General features: G+C 35.3%; 1 protein-coding gene across 1 annotated transcript in view; it reads right to left on the bottom strand.

The window, feature by feature from the left end:
* Positions 1 to 17535, bottom strand: part of TMPRSS11D (transmembrane serine protease 11D) — a 69208-nt gene extending 51673 nt beyond the window's left edge. Inside the window, exon 1 of the mRNA XM_060011730.1 lies at positions 17444 to 17535. Within this exon, the coding sequence (XP_059867713.1) occupies positions 17444 to 17451 (8 nt within the window). The 5' untranslated portion in view covers positions 17452 to 17535. The remainder of the gene's footprint in view (positions 1 to 17443) is intronic.
* Between the last annotated feature and the right edge of the window lie 231 nt (positions 17536 to 17766).

Here is a 17766-nt window from a genome sequence, read left to right as displayed (position 1 = left end):
ACACATAGTAAATGTGTAATAAAATAATTGTTGATTTAATTTTAATTTGAAATTACACCTTACATTAATATATCAGATTTATGTAGGAATACTAGTTAACTTCTGCCATTGACACATAGTTAGAAGCAATATATGGTTGTGGATTAATAGAGTCACTTGGCAATAACTTTTCATTATTTGTAAGAATAGAGGAAAACAGCGACAGGGTAATTGCAAATTCAGATATACATAGTATGTCCGTAGAGGACTTTTAGACAATTTTGTGTCCATTTAAATAAGATTTCAGGTATGATAGTAACAGAGATTTGGTCCACGGTTGTTTTCTCCTGATGTGTATTCTTCCTCAATGATCCCATCCTATGCCCTGGTTTCAGCAAACATATAATAAGGTAATATTTTCTAAGATAGATCTTCAGCCCAGACTTCTGTCTTTGAGCTCTACATCATTATTTTCAATTATGCATTGGACATCTTATGGATGTTTTAGAACCTCCTTAAATATAACAGTTCAGTTCAAAACTGAACTTGCTTTTTCTCCAGCCTGCACTCATGTCCCACTATTTCTAATATTGGTGAATGTCACTACCATCTATCTGGTACCGTTAAAGATCCAGGAATTAGCTGTACCTGCTCCCTCTTGGTAAGTTCCCACATTCGAGAGGTCATTGGTGCTTATACCTACTGCCTAAATCTTTCTGTCCATCACCTCTATCTCTTTCTTAATTCTGGCTGCTATTATTTTGTATTATGTGAAATACCTCTTAAATGTTCTCCCTTCTTCCATTATCAAGAGACATTTGGTGAGTGACTGCAATGTTCTAGGAAAAATTTAATTTCTGGGAATACAATGAAAAGAATCATAGCACTCCTAATAATGGGGGGAGAGAAATGAGTAAGATAAATAAAGAAAAGAAAAGAAAAAATAGGAAGAAGTATAAGTATGGGGTGCTGAAAATTTAGATAGAGTGGCCAGGAAAGCCTTTGCTGAGGAGTTGACATTTGAGTAAAGATCAGAAGGAGGTGAATGAGCAAGCCATGAATATACCAGGGGGAGAATTGTCTAGGCAGATAAACAGCAGTTTGAAGGCCCTGAGCAAGGAGCTCACATGGTAAATTTGAGGACCAGCAAGAGAGACAGCTGAACTGGAGTGGAGTGAGAAAGTTAGGGGTGGTGGATACTGGAGGAAAATAAGGTCAGAAAGATAATGATCAGGGAGTCAGTGGTTTGGGGAAGATCACTTAAGGCTTTGAAAGTAAGGACTTTGGTCTTTATTCTCAGTGAGACAAAGTCTTTGAGGGTTTTGAGCAAAGACTGACCTCAGATCTATTTCTTCAATAGGATCACTCTGGGTACTTTGCGGGGAATAGTGGGCCTGGATGGTGTGGGAGACCACTTAGGAGGTCATTAAATAATCGAAGTGAGAGACGATGGTAGTTTAGACAAGGGTGGTAGCAGTGGAGGTGGTAAGAAGTAGTCAGAGTGTGGATATATTTCGAATTTAGACCCTAGAGGATTTGCTGATGATTCACTTACGAGATGTGGGAAAAAGAGAAATCCAGATCGAATTCAAAGTTTTTGCCTCTTTCCAATGAATTCAAGATTTTTGCCTCTTTCCAGTCAACACTCTAAAATCCTTCAAAGGATTTAAAAAATGTAGATCTTAGGGTCTGACACCCTCCCCTTCCAATAATACCTCATTTGAAATTTTTCTATAGCTCATGAAAATCCTCAGATGGCATTCAAATCTTCCATGGCATTTAAGGCCAATCATATCACCCCTGCAGCTTCATCGTCTGCCACATCCTCACCTGCCCACTTGACCCCAGCCAGATCAAATGTCACAGCTCCTTCTGTATGTGATGTCTTTTGCGTGGAAAATGTCATACCTGGTTAATTCTCATTTTATCCTTAAAATAATTTAAATGTCTTTCATTTCCCTCCAGGTAGATACCTTTTTCTCCTCATCTGATCTCATAATGCCCAATGAATTTCTCTGTTGCAGTCCCTTATCCCCTCATGTGCATCCATAGTCTAGGCTGTAACTCATGAAAGGTAGCGATGCATCTTGTCTGCCAGGATATGCCCCATTCCTACATAATACCCATTACAGAGTCCACATCAGGCATTGCTATGGAAAAATTTATGAATGACTCTGCAAAGGGGGTTTTAAAAAATAATTTTACTATAGTTTGGAGGGACTTTATGTAAGATTGTATGCTGTGCATTCTTATTTTAAATAGTGACAAAAATATAGATCAGAGAATAATCTCTGCCATCTATTGAGTGCATACCATGTACTGGCTGAACTTTTCTACCTCATTTAATTTAATCCCTATTAAAAACCCTTATTTACAGGTAAGAAACAGAAGCTCACTCAGCTAGTAAGAGAGCTGGAATGCAAATACAGGTCTGTCAAGCTCAAACTACAAATGGCCACTTCAGATGGGAGGAAGTTTTCTGTTAATCATCACGTTGTTGTTATTAATTTCTGTCACACTTACTACCTTATTGTTGATACTAAGAAATGGAAAGTTCAAAAATATTTCTATAGCCCTTGTATTACAGGATATGCAAACACATATATTTGAGTGTGTGTATTTACATTTTATGTTGGAGTTAAGAAGAATATGAGAAATGGTTCCAAAGTAGAGGAACTTACTCTATTTTAGTCCCTTTCATTAACTTTGGATGGGGTCATGAGGCAGGCAATAGAGACTATCTAATTGAATGATTTAATTTTTTAAGTTGAGAAATACTTTGTTCAGACAAGGTCTTGAAAGGCTTGGAAGCTTAATGATTAAAACAGATGAAAATGGAGTAGCTTCTCTGTTTGATTTTGAGTTGTGGGAAAAGGACACCTTCCTATTTCCAGCAAATCACTGATCTAGTCCAACACTTTTATTTATTTATTTATTAACTTTTTTTTTTTGGTTGTTCTTGATAACCTTAGGTGTGCTCCGAAAGAAAAGAGAGACAGGATTATTCAGGATTGCACAACTGGATGATTGTATTATTCAGGATTGCACAACTGGATGATGGTAGAGTAAGTGCCGTAGTTTTAAGACTTCTTGAATATGTTTGTTTTATTAAAACATGATGCATTCTGAAAACTCTGGGTTCATATGGAAGATAAGGTTCCTATCCTTGAATCACAAATCCACAACATTTTATGTGCATGTACCTTTGGAATGCACTACATTACTTTCTTTTAATTCAATGGTTTACCTTCCAACTTAACTTTATCTTGGGTAACATTTAAATAAGTTTATATTCCTTGAGGATATACAGCACTTTATACCAGTTGAGGATACAGAGACTGGGCAAGTGGTAAGGGACCTGAGCAAGCCTATACAATGATTTTTTGAGAGTTAGGAAAAGACAACTTCTCTGGGAAACAGAGACAGTGGTGTTTCTTGGTCTGCATGCAGCTCTACTCTGGGGTAGACAGCTTGTCAGGGAGCATAGGCACCATCTAGGCTTCCAGTCTCTCCCTGAACCAGCATTTCTGTGCATTGCACAAACTGCACACGTGTGTACAACAGACCTGAAATGATGTGTCAAAGCTTTGAAATCTGCTGCTAGTGGGAAAAGCCAATCTAGGATTCATTTTTTTCTCATAAAGTTTGCAAATTGATATGGACAAATGACTAATAGGTATTATGTAAGCATGTGCCTATGTTTGCATGTATGTAGTAGTTGAGTTGGGGAGTTGATGATGGTTCAGGAGAACCTGCTGCCAATGAAGCCAAGAGTGTGGGCTCAGTAGCTTCACAGGCTAGTTAAGTTCTTTCTTTCTTAGGACTCAGGCTGTATCCTGGAACTCAGGCTCTTTTTAACAGATCCAGGCCACAGATTCAACTCCATGAGAGAGTGTGGCCATAATAAGACAAATCCATCCTTATTGCTGGGGGAAAAATTAATTCCTTCCCTATGGTACTCTATTCATACTTTGTCTAATTGGTTCTAAACTTGAAGGAGTCAATTTTTCATATACTGGAAGTTCATGGACATTCTTTTTTTTTGGAGCAGAAAAAGGTTTATTTCAGGGCCAAGCAAGGAAAATGGCCAGCTCGTGTTCAAAAGCCCAGAACTCCCATGGACATTCTTTCTCCAGTTTATTATTATTATATCATTGAAATGTATTTTAAGATGTTTTACAGCAATTGTTACTTGATTAAAAAGATTCACTGAGTTCTGTTTGAGGATAGATCTTGGGCTGCATTAAACAATTATTGGAGAAGGGAAAAATTATAGATTATACTTCAGCATAGTATATCAAGTTTTAATTTACTTGGACCCAGCTACATTGAAAAATAGTTCCAGTTTTGTAATACATTCTTTGTTAATAATGTTCACTTTACATTTCTGCAATAAGTAAGGAAATTAAAAATTATTTCTTTTTGAGATTTCCTTCATTCTAATATCAGTCATGTTTTTGAAATGAAAGACCTGAGATATAAAAGATTCCTTTCATTGACTTTAAACTTCTGAGCATAGTGTTTAATTCCTGCATTGTAAAAGACTTATAAGGAGATGTAGAAAGAGAACTGGAGTTAGGAGGTGTGGATTCAGGTTCTCTCTCTGTCAAATCTAAGCTATAAGGTCTCATGTAAATCATAATTTTTTCAAACTCCAGCTGTCTTATTTTAAAAATTGATAAAACAGTACCTTCCCTAACCAAAGAGAACAAAATAAAATGTATGTGACAATTATTTGTAAAATTCTGAAAAAGTTTTTCAGAATATAAGGCATTATTATAGGGACAACTGAAGTATACTAGAAAGATCTCAAGAACAGAAGATTGTTATTCCAGTAACTGTTGAGTGATCTTGAATGAGTCCTTCTAACATGGTGGAGTTTCAGTTGCCCCAGCTGTACCATGGTGATAACAATACCCACCGCACAGTATTTTGTGAGAATTAAAGCAGATAATATGCATGCTATATAAACTATAAAGTGCTAAAGAAGCACAAGGCACCTTTGGAGTAAGAAGAAATTGTTTTCATTAATCAATTTAATCTTATTTATTACCCTCTGTTCATATTTAATTTATACTATCAAGAGAAGAAAATATATTTCATTTAAAATATTCAGTTTTACCTATTTACCTATTCTACTCTATCTCCACTTTTTTCAAGCTTACTTTATACACATTCTTTTTCAGAGATGACTTCTAATTTATATCTTTAGTTGTAATGTTTTTCATGAGCTCCAATTTCCTCCAACTGACACCTGGGTGTTATCATATATATACCTTAGACCAAAGGAAAGGAACATGTCCACAGCTGCCTCTACTGAAGTCCTTTTTGTAGTAGAAGAAATTTAATATTAGTTTTCTACTCTTCTTATATATTTCTACTCTTCTTATTCCTTTATTCAGAAAGATTTATTGGTTTTACATGCCTGTAATTTTGCCAGACATGTAAAAATAAATAAAATTCCTTAAATAACTTTAGAGTGATAGGTAAAAAGTGGCACATAGCACTCCAAATGCTATAGAAATTGAGAGGTCAGAGAAGTAACTTTTGGTTAAAGGAAATATAAATTGATTCCAGTCTTCATGGAAGATGTGGCATGTGAGCTATACTTTGCAAGATGGGCAGGACTTCTGAGTAGATGAAGAAACAAGAACAAAAGAGAAAGTGCAAAGTGTGCTTGGGAAATAGTAATTGGCCCTGTATTGTGCTTATAGATTAGTAAATGGAAAAATAATCTGGAAAACTAAGTCAGTCAAGATTATAGAAGACACTAAGTGTGATGGATTTGGAGTCTTTGCTTGCTTTAGGACATCACTGAGGTTTTTGAAATGAGTAGTTACAGAAAAACAGTAGTGTTGTAGAAAGGCTAATCTGGTGGCCTGATTGGGCCACAATGGGAGGGAGTTGGGAGGCAGGAGGTCTTACTGGGGAGACTAACTCATTAGTCCGTGAACGGGATAGGATGGGCCTAGGGCCTTGCAGAGACTGTAGGATGGAAAGGGAGGGATGGAGGGAAATATGGAAGATGGAAAACTAGGATCAGTCCCTGATAGAGAATTCAGTGCCAGAGGCAAGAGGAGCAAGATGAGGCTGAAGGCTCAGCCTGAGTAACTTAGGAATTAGTTATACTAGTTATATGAATAGATAATTTGAGTTTTTTCAGGTATTTTAATAATATTTAATTTTAGTAACTAGCAGTACTTGTATGATATTTCCCAGCAGTTAACTGGAAAGGTACGTCTAACCTAAGAAAAGATCTTGGGACTGGAGGTATCCTTTCTGAAGCCATTATCTGAGAGAGAGTAATTTAAAGCTCTGAAAAAGAGAGTGTGAAACCAACTCATTTCACTAAATTTGGATTAAAAAAATACAATGTAAATGTCTAGGCAGATATGCAGAAACACATGAATTTGATTTCATAAAGAACTTCCCATTACTACAGCCTTAGGTATCCATTAATAAGTGAAAGCACTTGGCATTATGAAAATCAGTATGTGTATATAATTTAGGCGGCCATCAATTAATATCTACTAAACACATATAATTACACCATTGTCCAAAGTGAAATAATTTTTACATATGAGACTAAAAATGCAATGAACCATGACCCAGTGAAAATGAACCTTTATTGTGGCTTACAAATAGAAAAGAAAGAAATACAAAATTTTGTCTGTACTTCTTTAACTAGCCTACACTTTATTTATTTAGATTTTTTTTTTTTGGCTGTGCCGCATGGCATATGGGATCTTAGTTCCCCAACCAGGTATTGAACCCACACCCCCTGCAATGGAATCATGGAGTCTTAACCACTGGACTGCCAGGGAAGTCCTAGCTAGTCTACACTTTAAAGAGGCAGGAATAGTCAAATGAATGAAACAACATAAATGACTACTCATGCTGGGTGCTTGGGTGTATGGTTATTTAAACAGTTGATTGATGGTTTAATGGAGTCGGAATTGTCCTTCAGTAGCTGATTATTCTGTGTACTTATGGCATGATATAATGAGACCAAGGTCAAAGGTTTCATCACAGATAGATTTTCCCAACCAGTTCAGAGCTATAGGTTGAGCTTTTGTTCTTATTTGCTATTTTGCTGGTGTGTTCCTTTTGTAGTACAGAGCTGGCCCCCTCACCCCATAAAGAGTAAGGAATTGGAGCATCTAATTAAACAAAATGGTCTTGGCACAAGCTATACCACCAAGGTGGCACATTGATCACCCCAATTAGGGCTTCATGCTGAATGCTATGTGCTTTTCTTGTGTTGGCAATATTGTTTTTGTATATTTTAATACTTTCTTATATCTTCAAGATTAAGAATGCTGATGCTGAAATGTTTATCAGATATCCAAGATAACCTTGGATATTTATCTTGTAATATTTTGTCTCAATTTCTTGGTGCTGCATGGTGATGCTACTTCCATGTATTTCTAATGTGATTCCATGTTTCTTTATATTTTTGACCTTATCTCTTACTTCTTTCTACCTCTGTGTTGTGCTCCAAACATCCTGGCACTCTCCGTCTCAAGGATTTTGTGCTTGCTGTTCCCTCTCCTTGGAACACTTTTCTTAGGTTTCCCCAGGGCTCCCTCCCTCCCTTCCCTCCTTCAAGTCTTTGCTAAATTGACACCTTCTCTGTGAGGCTTCCCTACTTAAAATTGCTCCTCCTCCCCTAGTACTCTCTATCCTCTTTTCCTGCCTTATTATTTTGCAGAGCACTTAGAGCCTTCTGATATACCATATTACTTATTTAGTTTGTTATCTGTCTCCCCTCATTGATTTAGAAGCTCCAGGAGGGTGGGGATTTTCCCTTCCTTCCCTCCTTCCCTCCTTCCTCCTCATGAGTAATGTATTTATTTTAAGAAGACTGGTCCCATTACTCTGGTTTCTCTGTATTCAACATATTCAAGAACTGTTCCAAGAAAGGCATTTACTAGAAGCAGGAATTAATTCTGATATTGAAAAGACTGTAAAGGAATGTGACATCCAAAAACAAGAGTCTTTGTTCATGAGTCAGGCTGATTTCATAGGCCTTTTCAGGGGAAGAGATTCTTGACTGTGGAAGACTTATCCAAAGAAAATCAAAGTCCTTCCTTTTCAAATCACAGCCCTAATACAGCCTTGCACCCATTGTTTTAAAGTAAGCATTTCCAGATACTTGTTTCTGATCTTTCTTTGATATTTATCTTATTTTAGACTAAGGCAGGAGATGGTATATCTGAATTGTCCCACTCATGCTCATTTTCCTCAAGCAGATGGTCTGGTTTAGAGAATGGAATGTACTGCTGAGGAGGGTTTGAGGAATGCTGCTGGACATAGATCAGTAAAGCTTGCCAGGTTTCATTTACTCAGTATATACCTCCAAATTCAATAAAAGGGTTAGCCTTGCATAATTATTAGTAGAGGATATTTGAAGACTCCTAACTGACATAGAGTCAGTTAAAGACTTAAAGGCATATTCTGGTTACTGCTCTGCTAAACTTAATATACACTTGCTTTTATAAGGAAGGTCAACTTTGCTGGAACTATATAGCTGCCTAAAGGTGGGTTCTGATTCTGTAACTGAGATTATGGAGGCTTTTCCATGTGCAAATAGGCACAGTGGCACTATGGTACACGGTGTCACTGTCTGCAAAGGTGAACCTGCGTAGGTGATCTGAAAACTACAGAACAGTTGAAATACTTCTGGAACTTGACAATGCTGATATTTTAAGAATATTTCTCTAGGAATCACCAAGTCCACAAAGTCATGGGAGCAACGCTTTCTTGACTCTACCACTGTCAAAAAACGTGTACCTGGTGTTTCAATACCAACAACTGTAATAGAGAAAATCCTGACAGAGGTTACCTATCTCCTTGCTGATTAATGTTAGGGAGAGCTTAGCATGTACTCTAGAACAGGGGTCCCCAACCTCTCGGTTGCAGACCATTACCGGTCTGAGGCCTGTTGGGAACTGGGCCACACAGCAGGAGGTGAGCAGTGGGCAAGCGAAGCTTCATCTGCCGCTCCCCATTGCTCGCATTACCACCTGAACCTTCCCCTCCCCTCCACACTGTTCAAGGAAAAATTGTCTTCCACAAAACCAGTCCCTGGTGCAAAAAAGGTTGGGGACCGCTGTTCTAGAGGGCACTGCTCTTCTATGTTAGTTTTCCACCTGAATTCTAGAAAGTGTAGCTATCTATTGACAGAACCATTGAGCCCAGACTAGTTTCAGAGCAAGAAATAACTATTTAGTTGAAGATTTGCTTCCTTGTCTGTTTTCCTCCAAATAGTATATTTTTCCTATATAGATTTAGTTTTCAAAAACTAAATTTTTTTGTTTAGTTTTTTCAAAAACTAAAGAGATTTTCTTCCTCTTTTCTTTAAAAAAATTTTTTTAAACTAAAGATGGTATTTAACCTTTATCGGCACCAACATTATTTTGCTGTCTTTTTGCAAATTACAAAGACATATTCTTGACACTATAAGCATGTGATAGTTTATTGTCAAAATCCTCTTTTAAAAATGTGTATTTGAAATTAATTTTTAAAATTAAATGTATCTATTGGGATGATGAAAATGTTCTGAAATTAGGTTTTGGTGATGTACAAATCTGTAAATATACTAGAAACCACTGAACTGTACACTTAAACAGGTGAACTTTATGATACATAGTTACATTTCAATAAAGCTGTTAAAATTGTTTATCTTTTAATGATTCTTAACTTACTGCAATAACAAAATTACCAAACTTTCAAAGAGTAATTGACAGTGAGGGTGGACTTGAATTCACAGAGACAGAAAAGGACTCAATAACCCATTCAGTTCAAGTTTCAGTGCCATTTCCTTGAAAGAAATTCTCATCTAGGTATTGGAATACAGTGGTGTGTTATTGTTAATAACAACAACAATAGCAAACAACTTGTTACAAATAATAGTTAAAGCATTAGAGTTTTGAAATGATTTACTTCTTACACAATTTAGAGCAGATAATTCTAGCATAACATTCCTCTCACTCATTTGTATTTTCTTTCTTCCTTTTCTTTTTTGAGTGGAGTTACAAGGAGTGCGTTAGGAATTGCTTATAAGCCTGGTTAGATCCAGGGGGGTATGTCACACATATTACTGTTACTTGTCAGGGTGGAAAAAAAGAACTAAGAAGTCCTAGAGAAAAACATATTTAAATTTCAGCTGCTAAATGACAAAAAAGCCATTCATTTTCTGTGCATTCCGCAATTCTCCTGGGGAATTCCCAATTCCCCAATTTCTTCCTTTCTTAAGCGGCCTGACCTGTCTAGATAGCAGTGTCTCCCAAACTTATTTGAGCTCAGAAACATTTATTTCCAAAATACCTAACATTTTGAGGAGCACAGTGTTCCTGGAACTCAGTTAGGAAAATGCTCCTCTGTGAGTTGTGACTTGCCCAAGGCACTAAAGTGTTTCTGCAGGAGAGGAATGGGAAATCTATCGCACACCCAGGTTAGAGGGCATGCTCATTCATATTTAAACACACAAAGATACTTCTTGCTGTACCTCTCTCTCCATTTTGAATACTTGGGAGACTACCTTGTAGCTGTTTAGTTTAGTTGAAGTTGTTTTGTTTAGTACTTCTTATATTTTAATGTATGTATCAATTGCCTATTATGTAAACTTAAACTTAGTGAATCTGGGGTTGGGCCCAAGATTCTGCATTTCCAACAAGCTCCCAGGTGATGCTGATGCTATTGGTCCTAGTACCACACTTTGTGTAACAAGGGTTTTGGATACATTTAGATAAGAGTAGCTCCAAGACAGAACAGAGCGATTTCTACTGAAGACATCCTAGTTTCTTCTCTGTTTCCTAAAGTCCAAGTACAGAGACAATCCTTTTCTGCTATAAGATCATTATGAAATGTCCAAAACCTTAACTTACTGCTTTGTCAAAATAAAACTAGATACATATTTGCTTTCTATAGAAAATAAATGGGTGAAGTATCTGGGGGCCCTTACTCCTAGCTCATTGTGACCTTATTTGTAATACTAAATTTAAAGTATCAGGATATTCCCTGTTTTATTTTTTCTACAAAGTGTGTCCCAATGAGGTGAGAAATTTGGTACATCACACTCTGGAGAAGCACAAGGCAGCATTTTTTGCCCCACATGTGTTCATCTTCTAATATTTGATTTGATTGTTATATATAGACCCAAATATTAAAAAATTCTAACAATTACCAAGGAGACAATCCTGTTTAATTTGTATAGAGAGATATATACCAGATTTTTAACATTGTTTACTTGGGGCGGGTGGGGCAGGGAGGCAAGAAAGGAGGTACAATGAAAAATGGGGTTGAAGAAAGAGAAAAGAAATGCACAAGTTAAGTAAAAATGTATTAGTTAAGGGTCTAAAGCAAGAAAGACATTTCAGCACAAACTAGATGAAATAAGTTAGTAGGAATGATAGAATAGAGAATATAGAAATTTACTGAACTATTCTCTCAGAGCTACTAGTTAAGGGTTATTACCAGTAAGTTGGAAGAAGTGGAGACTGAACCCAGAACCCCATATGTATTTATCATGGTTAGTTCTATTTAACTATATCCAGTAAATGATGATTGTTCTCATAGAAAAAAAGTAGCTTCTAATGAATCATGGACCAAACCCAAGATTAGTTGTTTCCAATGCTTTTGAGTAACATTTAGTTGTATCAATATATTTTTAAAAACATCTTGTACTCAAACCCATCTGAACTTAATCCTAGTGGCTTCTTGCCCAGATTTTCTAAAGAAGCAGGGGAAAGAATTGAGATTCTCAGTATCATTTTCCCAGGATGATTAATGAAATTAGCAGAGTTCCAAGGTCTATGACACTAGTATTTTTGAAGCCTACATAATAAAATGTATTCCTCAGAACTTAGTAAAAATGCTGCCAGATACAAAATGCTGGCATTTTGTAAGAGTAATAACATTCTTCAGAATCACAGAATGTTAGCAGTGGAAGGGAACTTCAGGAATATCCACTCCAGATGAATCGACTGATCTAAAGAGAGATTAAGTGGTTGTACAGAGATGCCTCTTCATTTTCTTAATCTGTGGTTTTTTTCTGAAGTCTTATTTATTTATTTTTCAACCCAGGACATGGTGGGCACTGTATTAACACAGTGTTTATTGAATGAGTGGTGGAAAAATCAATAGATATTGAATACTTATTATGCCATTCTGCTAGACACTGGGGACTTTAAAACAATGGCCAATTGTCCTTGCTTAAGGCACTCATGACTTTCTGAGGGAAGATAAGATATAGCCTATTAGCAGGATTTCACACCCTTGACCATTCCTTTTTATTGAAATACTCTCTTTCTATTAATTTCCATGATTCCACACTCTTTTTATCCTTTTGACTCTTCTTTTAAATGTCTTTTGCTGGTTGCTTCTCCTCTATTCAACCTTAAGAGTCTAGTGTTGCTCCATGCTCTGTCTTTGGGTGTTCACTTTTCTCTCTAGTTGATCTCATTCAGTCAACTTCAATTACCATCTAAGCTAACAGTTCTCAAGTTTTTGTGTGTGTAAAAATCAGTTGAGAAGTTTGTAAAAACCATGGAACTGGATGGAATCACACAGAAAGTAAGCAGAGCTACAGAAGAAAAGAAGTTATACCTCAAATTACTTAGAATTTGGACAACAGTAAAATGAGAAGGATCCAGTAACATAAACTCAGAAAGTTTCACCAGTGGGATAGTAGAAAAATCAAGAGAGAATGATGTTTTGGAAGCTTTGTGAAGACTGTGTTTCAAGGAGGGAATGATCTGTTGTGAAGCTGTTAAGTAAAATGAACTCTGAGATCTGACCACTGGATTTTGCATGATCACTGGAGAGCTAGACAAGAGCAATTTGAGAGCTGTGGAGATGAGAAACTGTTTGTAATGGGAAAAGAGAGAATGGGTTAAAGATAAACATGCATATACTCTATGGTCCAGAAAATTCATTTGCAGGAACATACCCAAGAGAAACTCTTGCACATTTGTACCATTGGACCCATTCAAGAATGTTCAGAGCTGTGTTATTTGTAATGGTAAAATCCCCAAACAGTGGATATGTAGGTTATATTATACTCCTACAATGGGATATCATATAGCTGTGAACATGAATAAGTTATTACTATACATCTTATAAAACCTAATTTTGATCCCATGTAATGAATTTAAAATATAGGTAGAACTAAGCAGTATGTTCTTTAGGGAGATATACACACACACACACACACACACGTATATATATATATATATATATATATATATATATATACACACACACACATATATATGTATGTATATGTATATATATATATCATAAAGATAATCAAGGAAATTTAGATACCACGACAGATAACAGTTACAAGGGCAGTGTTGGGGGAGGGCAGTTAGTGAACAAGATGTAACTGGGGAGGGGCCCAGAGGGTCTTCTAAATTACAGTGATACTATTTTTCTTAATGAATGCTGAGTACTCAGAGGTTCATTTTTAAATAAGCCTTTGTGTGTGATATATTTCATAATAAAAAATTTTTAAGTAAGAAAAGTGAATGGGAGAAGAAAATAGAAATCGAGGCAGTGGGTCTAAACAAACTTTTACAAGAGTTTTGCTGTTAAGGGGAGAAAATGAGAAATGAGGCAATAGCTAGAGAAGAGTTGTGGATCAGGGAGGAATTTTTTTTTTAAACTGAAGATAGCATGGTATGTCTTTATACTGATAGGAATATTCCAGCAGAGAAGGAAACTATATGTTTTAATTTGTTTAATTCAGAATAAAAAAATGTCTAGGTTAGAAAAATGTTCGATGGATTTATTTATCCACTGACTTGAAACTTGAGATCACATATCCTTTTATTAATCATTGATACATTTGTTTATACTTCTGGCACATGGATATTGAAAATATTGTATTGAATCTGCCATTTCTTTTTGTTGAGTTATTCATCAGTGTAAACTTTTCCAAAGTCAGTTTTATTTTCAATGATCTTAGTTACCCAGTGAATGATTTTAGACTTGGGATGGTACTTTAATTTTGTATATCATGAGCACATGCTAAATTTAGACTTAAAGAATACTATGAAAAACTGAAATTATGGCAAGTTTTCTTTGCTCAGGAGAATGAGATCCTTCAAGTTGGAGCAATACCTTTTAAGGAATTGGATTGGGTATCTTTAGGTTCCCTTACAGCAACAGATACTGATTGTTGTCCTCATGACTTATTTTAGGGGTGTCAACTGTAACCACCCCTGTGGTTGCATGGAGTGGCATGAGTCAGATAAGGAACAAATTTCTGAGGAAGTAATTTGAGTTCCTTCTGGAGGACAAGTTGTCAGTGGATATAAGAGAATTTGCTAGAAAATACATGATTCTAGGGGACTGATTGCAGTCACCATGTATTATAATGCCATCACCACTCCCCAGCCTGTACCAACATTAGAAAAATAGTCTGGCCAAATGGGCAACTGGTTTAGCATGTGGCTTGAGGCGTTTATGGGCAATACCTTGTGCTTTAAATGTACCATTTTGGGCTCCATGACTGTAAAGGTAAGTTGGTATCCACTTGTCTAATTTCTACTAAGAAATATGTCCTTTGCCTACTGATTTACAATATTAAGCATGGTTTTTGAAAATTAAAATAGCAATTCATAAACCAGAATTGAAACAACAGGAAGAATTTGGAATACATTTTTGACAGTTACAGCCTTTTTTTTCCCCATGGCATTTGATTGGCTTTGGCATGTCTCTCTGGTCAGTTAATCATATCAAGAGCACAAACAAAAAGGAAGAAAATGGAAATAAGATTTGTTATGGTGGGAGGAGTCCTGCTAAGACCTGTCTGTACCTGAGCTGAGATATGCTCATTTGCCTTAAATCTTTCCTTAAACTACATTCTGAATTCCAGCTTTTAATCTTCATCCTGTTTTCCAAACTTCATCTCATACTTTTTATGTAATCCAGTGAAAAAGACACTCTCTCAGAGGACCTAAGAACATCTGAAATGAATAATAATTGTATCACGATAACAGAGCTGCCCAGGTCCTCTAATAGGATTTCCCTCTTCAGTGAGGGGTGAACAGATAGGTAAAGAAAGAAACACACCATCTTTGCAACCTTCAGGAGAAGACAACCTAAAAAAGGTCTGGAAGTTTAATTTATACATAAAAGTAATCAAACCATTCAAGAGACCCCATTCTCAACAAAAGGTATCACAGAATTACCTGGAGATTTACCTAAAATTACCTAAAAATGACATAGAATTACCTAAAAACATATTACTTTCATTTCTCTTCCCCTACCCAATTTGGATACCCTGCTCCCTCAGAGCATATGGAGGAACTGGAAAATAGTGAAGTTTGAGTTTTTTTCTTTTAAATTGAAGATAGTGAGGTGTGTCTTTATGCTGATGGGAATATTCAAGAAGAGTAGGAAACTATGTTTTAATTCATTTCTTGCACTATTAAACTCAGGCATGTATCCTGTCAAAATAAAAATTTGGGACTTCCCTGGCGGTCCAGTGGTTAAGACTCCGCACTTCCAGTGCAGGGTGCGCGGGTTCGATCCCTGGACAGGGAACTAAGATCCCACGTGCCTCGAGGCGCGGCCAAAAAATAAAAAATAAATAAATAAAATAAAATAAAAATTTGTCTATTTTAAAATTATGCAAGCCATTTGAGTATACTCTCCTCTTCCCACTAAAAATTCTACTCTTTACTCATGTTGACAGAAGGCATTGTTTTCTAGTCATGGGTCCTCAAATTGATGAACAAGGTCCATAAGTTATTTTCAAAATTTTACCAATTTGGCACAGTGACTCTGATTATCTTGTTCCGATAAAATCAACCAACCAACCAACCAATGAACAAACCTAATTGTGAGTTATATATTTTTAGGTTAATAAAAGAGGAAAATCTGATTATATGTAGATGCAGCTTATTTTTAAGAGATAAAATATTTCAAAGTATCCATAGAAACCAAGTTGCAAAGAAGAGTTCTCTGTAAGTATAAAGTTTGGTTCTCATTGAGTGTAAGGATGGATCAATTTAGAAATTAGATTGATTCAAGGCATTCTGAAATTGTACATCACTTTCATTATTTCCATTATTTCCATGTTTCCCTTTATTTTCCTTTGAATAACATTTAGCTGTTTATGAGATTCAATTTCTTTAAAAAATCAGAGAAATTTCTTTGCAAAATTAAAAACGTTTCAGCAAAATACATTTCAAACTCTATTGTGTTTACCAAAACAATACCAGATTGTTATAGGAGGTTTAGGAAAAAATATAATTCATAAGCTCACCACTCTAATACAACAAACACAATTAGTGTTTTATATTTCTCATAGACGTTTTCACATGTATAGTTTTACAAAGTGTTAATCAATGAGTGAATACAATTTTGTGATTTATTTTCACATAAAATGAGAATACATTTATGAGAATAACAAATTATTTCATAGATTTTAACCTATTTTAATGTGTTATTAAACCTATCCCTTCTATGAATATGAAATAATTTATTTTTATTATTTTCTTATATTATTACTTGTTAATTATCATTTATTTTTGGAAAATTAGATTGCTATCCATTTTTTATTCTTTTATATATATTCAAATGCACATAATTGTACATATTTTATTGAAATTATTTGAATTTTGATTGAGTTTTCTAAAGTTCAGGAGATTTAAAATAAACACAACTACACTTAACATGGCCAATAGATTGTCCATATTTTATTTATTCCTCTTTTAAAATGACTTACCAATATCATACTTTTCTTTGTTCATGGGAAAACAAAATGATCAATATACTCATAGATGCAGACACAAACACATCAAATTATGTAATTTTGAGATTGTACCATCTAACTCTAGATTGTGCTACAATTTTGTTGCTTTTTTTATGTGAAAGTGTATGATCATAAATAGCTATTAATTGAAAAGAAAACTAGGCAAATACTATTTTTTCTTAAGTATCAACAAGAACTTGAAATTAATGATATCATAGTATATAATAGGTAGACAAATATAGTCTTTGCTTTCTTAAAGAGGACTTCAGGATTCACTGCATATTTAATAGCTAGTAATAATATTGCGACAGGAGTAAAAATAGAGAATCCTTAAAAAACTTTAAACAACAGAGGTATTTTTTACTGATTACATTTTAAAAGCCACACATCAGTTTTTTGAAAAGTTAAATATGAGAAAACAAAAACACTTCCTTATTCAAACATGTTTTCATAACGCTAAGCCATCTTTTTAGGTTTATTCATTTTGTTAAAAATTCAGTCAAGCAGTCAAGCACCTTATTTAAACAATATCAAGCATGTTATCTAAACAATATCTAAGAGTTTCAATGAACTTTTGAGAAAAATAACTAGAAGATTGCTAGGCACAGCCAAAATCTCTTAAGCTTCTGTACATTTTTCAAATGCTTTATGATATAGTCAAAATTTCAGAACTACAGCAGCAAAAATAGGACTTACCTATACATTTTAATCCTGAGTAATAAAGAGGTCCTTTTTTCTGCCTGTCCAACTGCTCTGAGATTTCCACTCAGATGAATGACGCTTGTGTGTTATATGTGATCTATGAAAGAACTGAAGACAAAGGAGGAAATCCCACACAATTAAAACCTAACTTGTTAAACAAGTCTGAAGGAATCAACTTGAACCAATTATGTGACTTGTGGAATGGAATCAGAAATAGACAGGAAATTTTACAAATCGGTAAAAATTTTATTTATACTGGTAAATTGTGATTACATATGATAAAAGGTGATAGGTATTTTGTGAAAGCTTGAAACTAG

The sequence above is a fragment of the Delphinus delphis genome, chromosome 5 (assembly GCF_949987515.2).
Source record: "Delphinus delphis chromosome 5, mDelDel1.2, whole genome shotgun sequence".
In the NCBI taxonomy this organism is placed as follows: Eukaryota; Metazoa; Chordata; class Mammalia; order Artiodactyla; family Delphinidae; genus Delphinus; species Delphinus delphis.
Note: the sequence above shows the minus strand (reverse complement) of the source record. Positions and strands in the feature narration are given on the sequence as shown.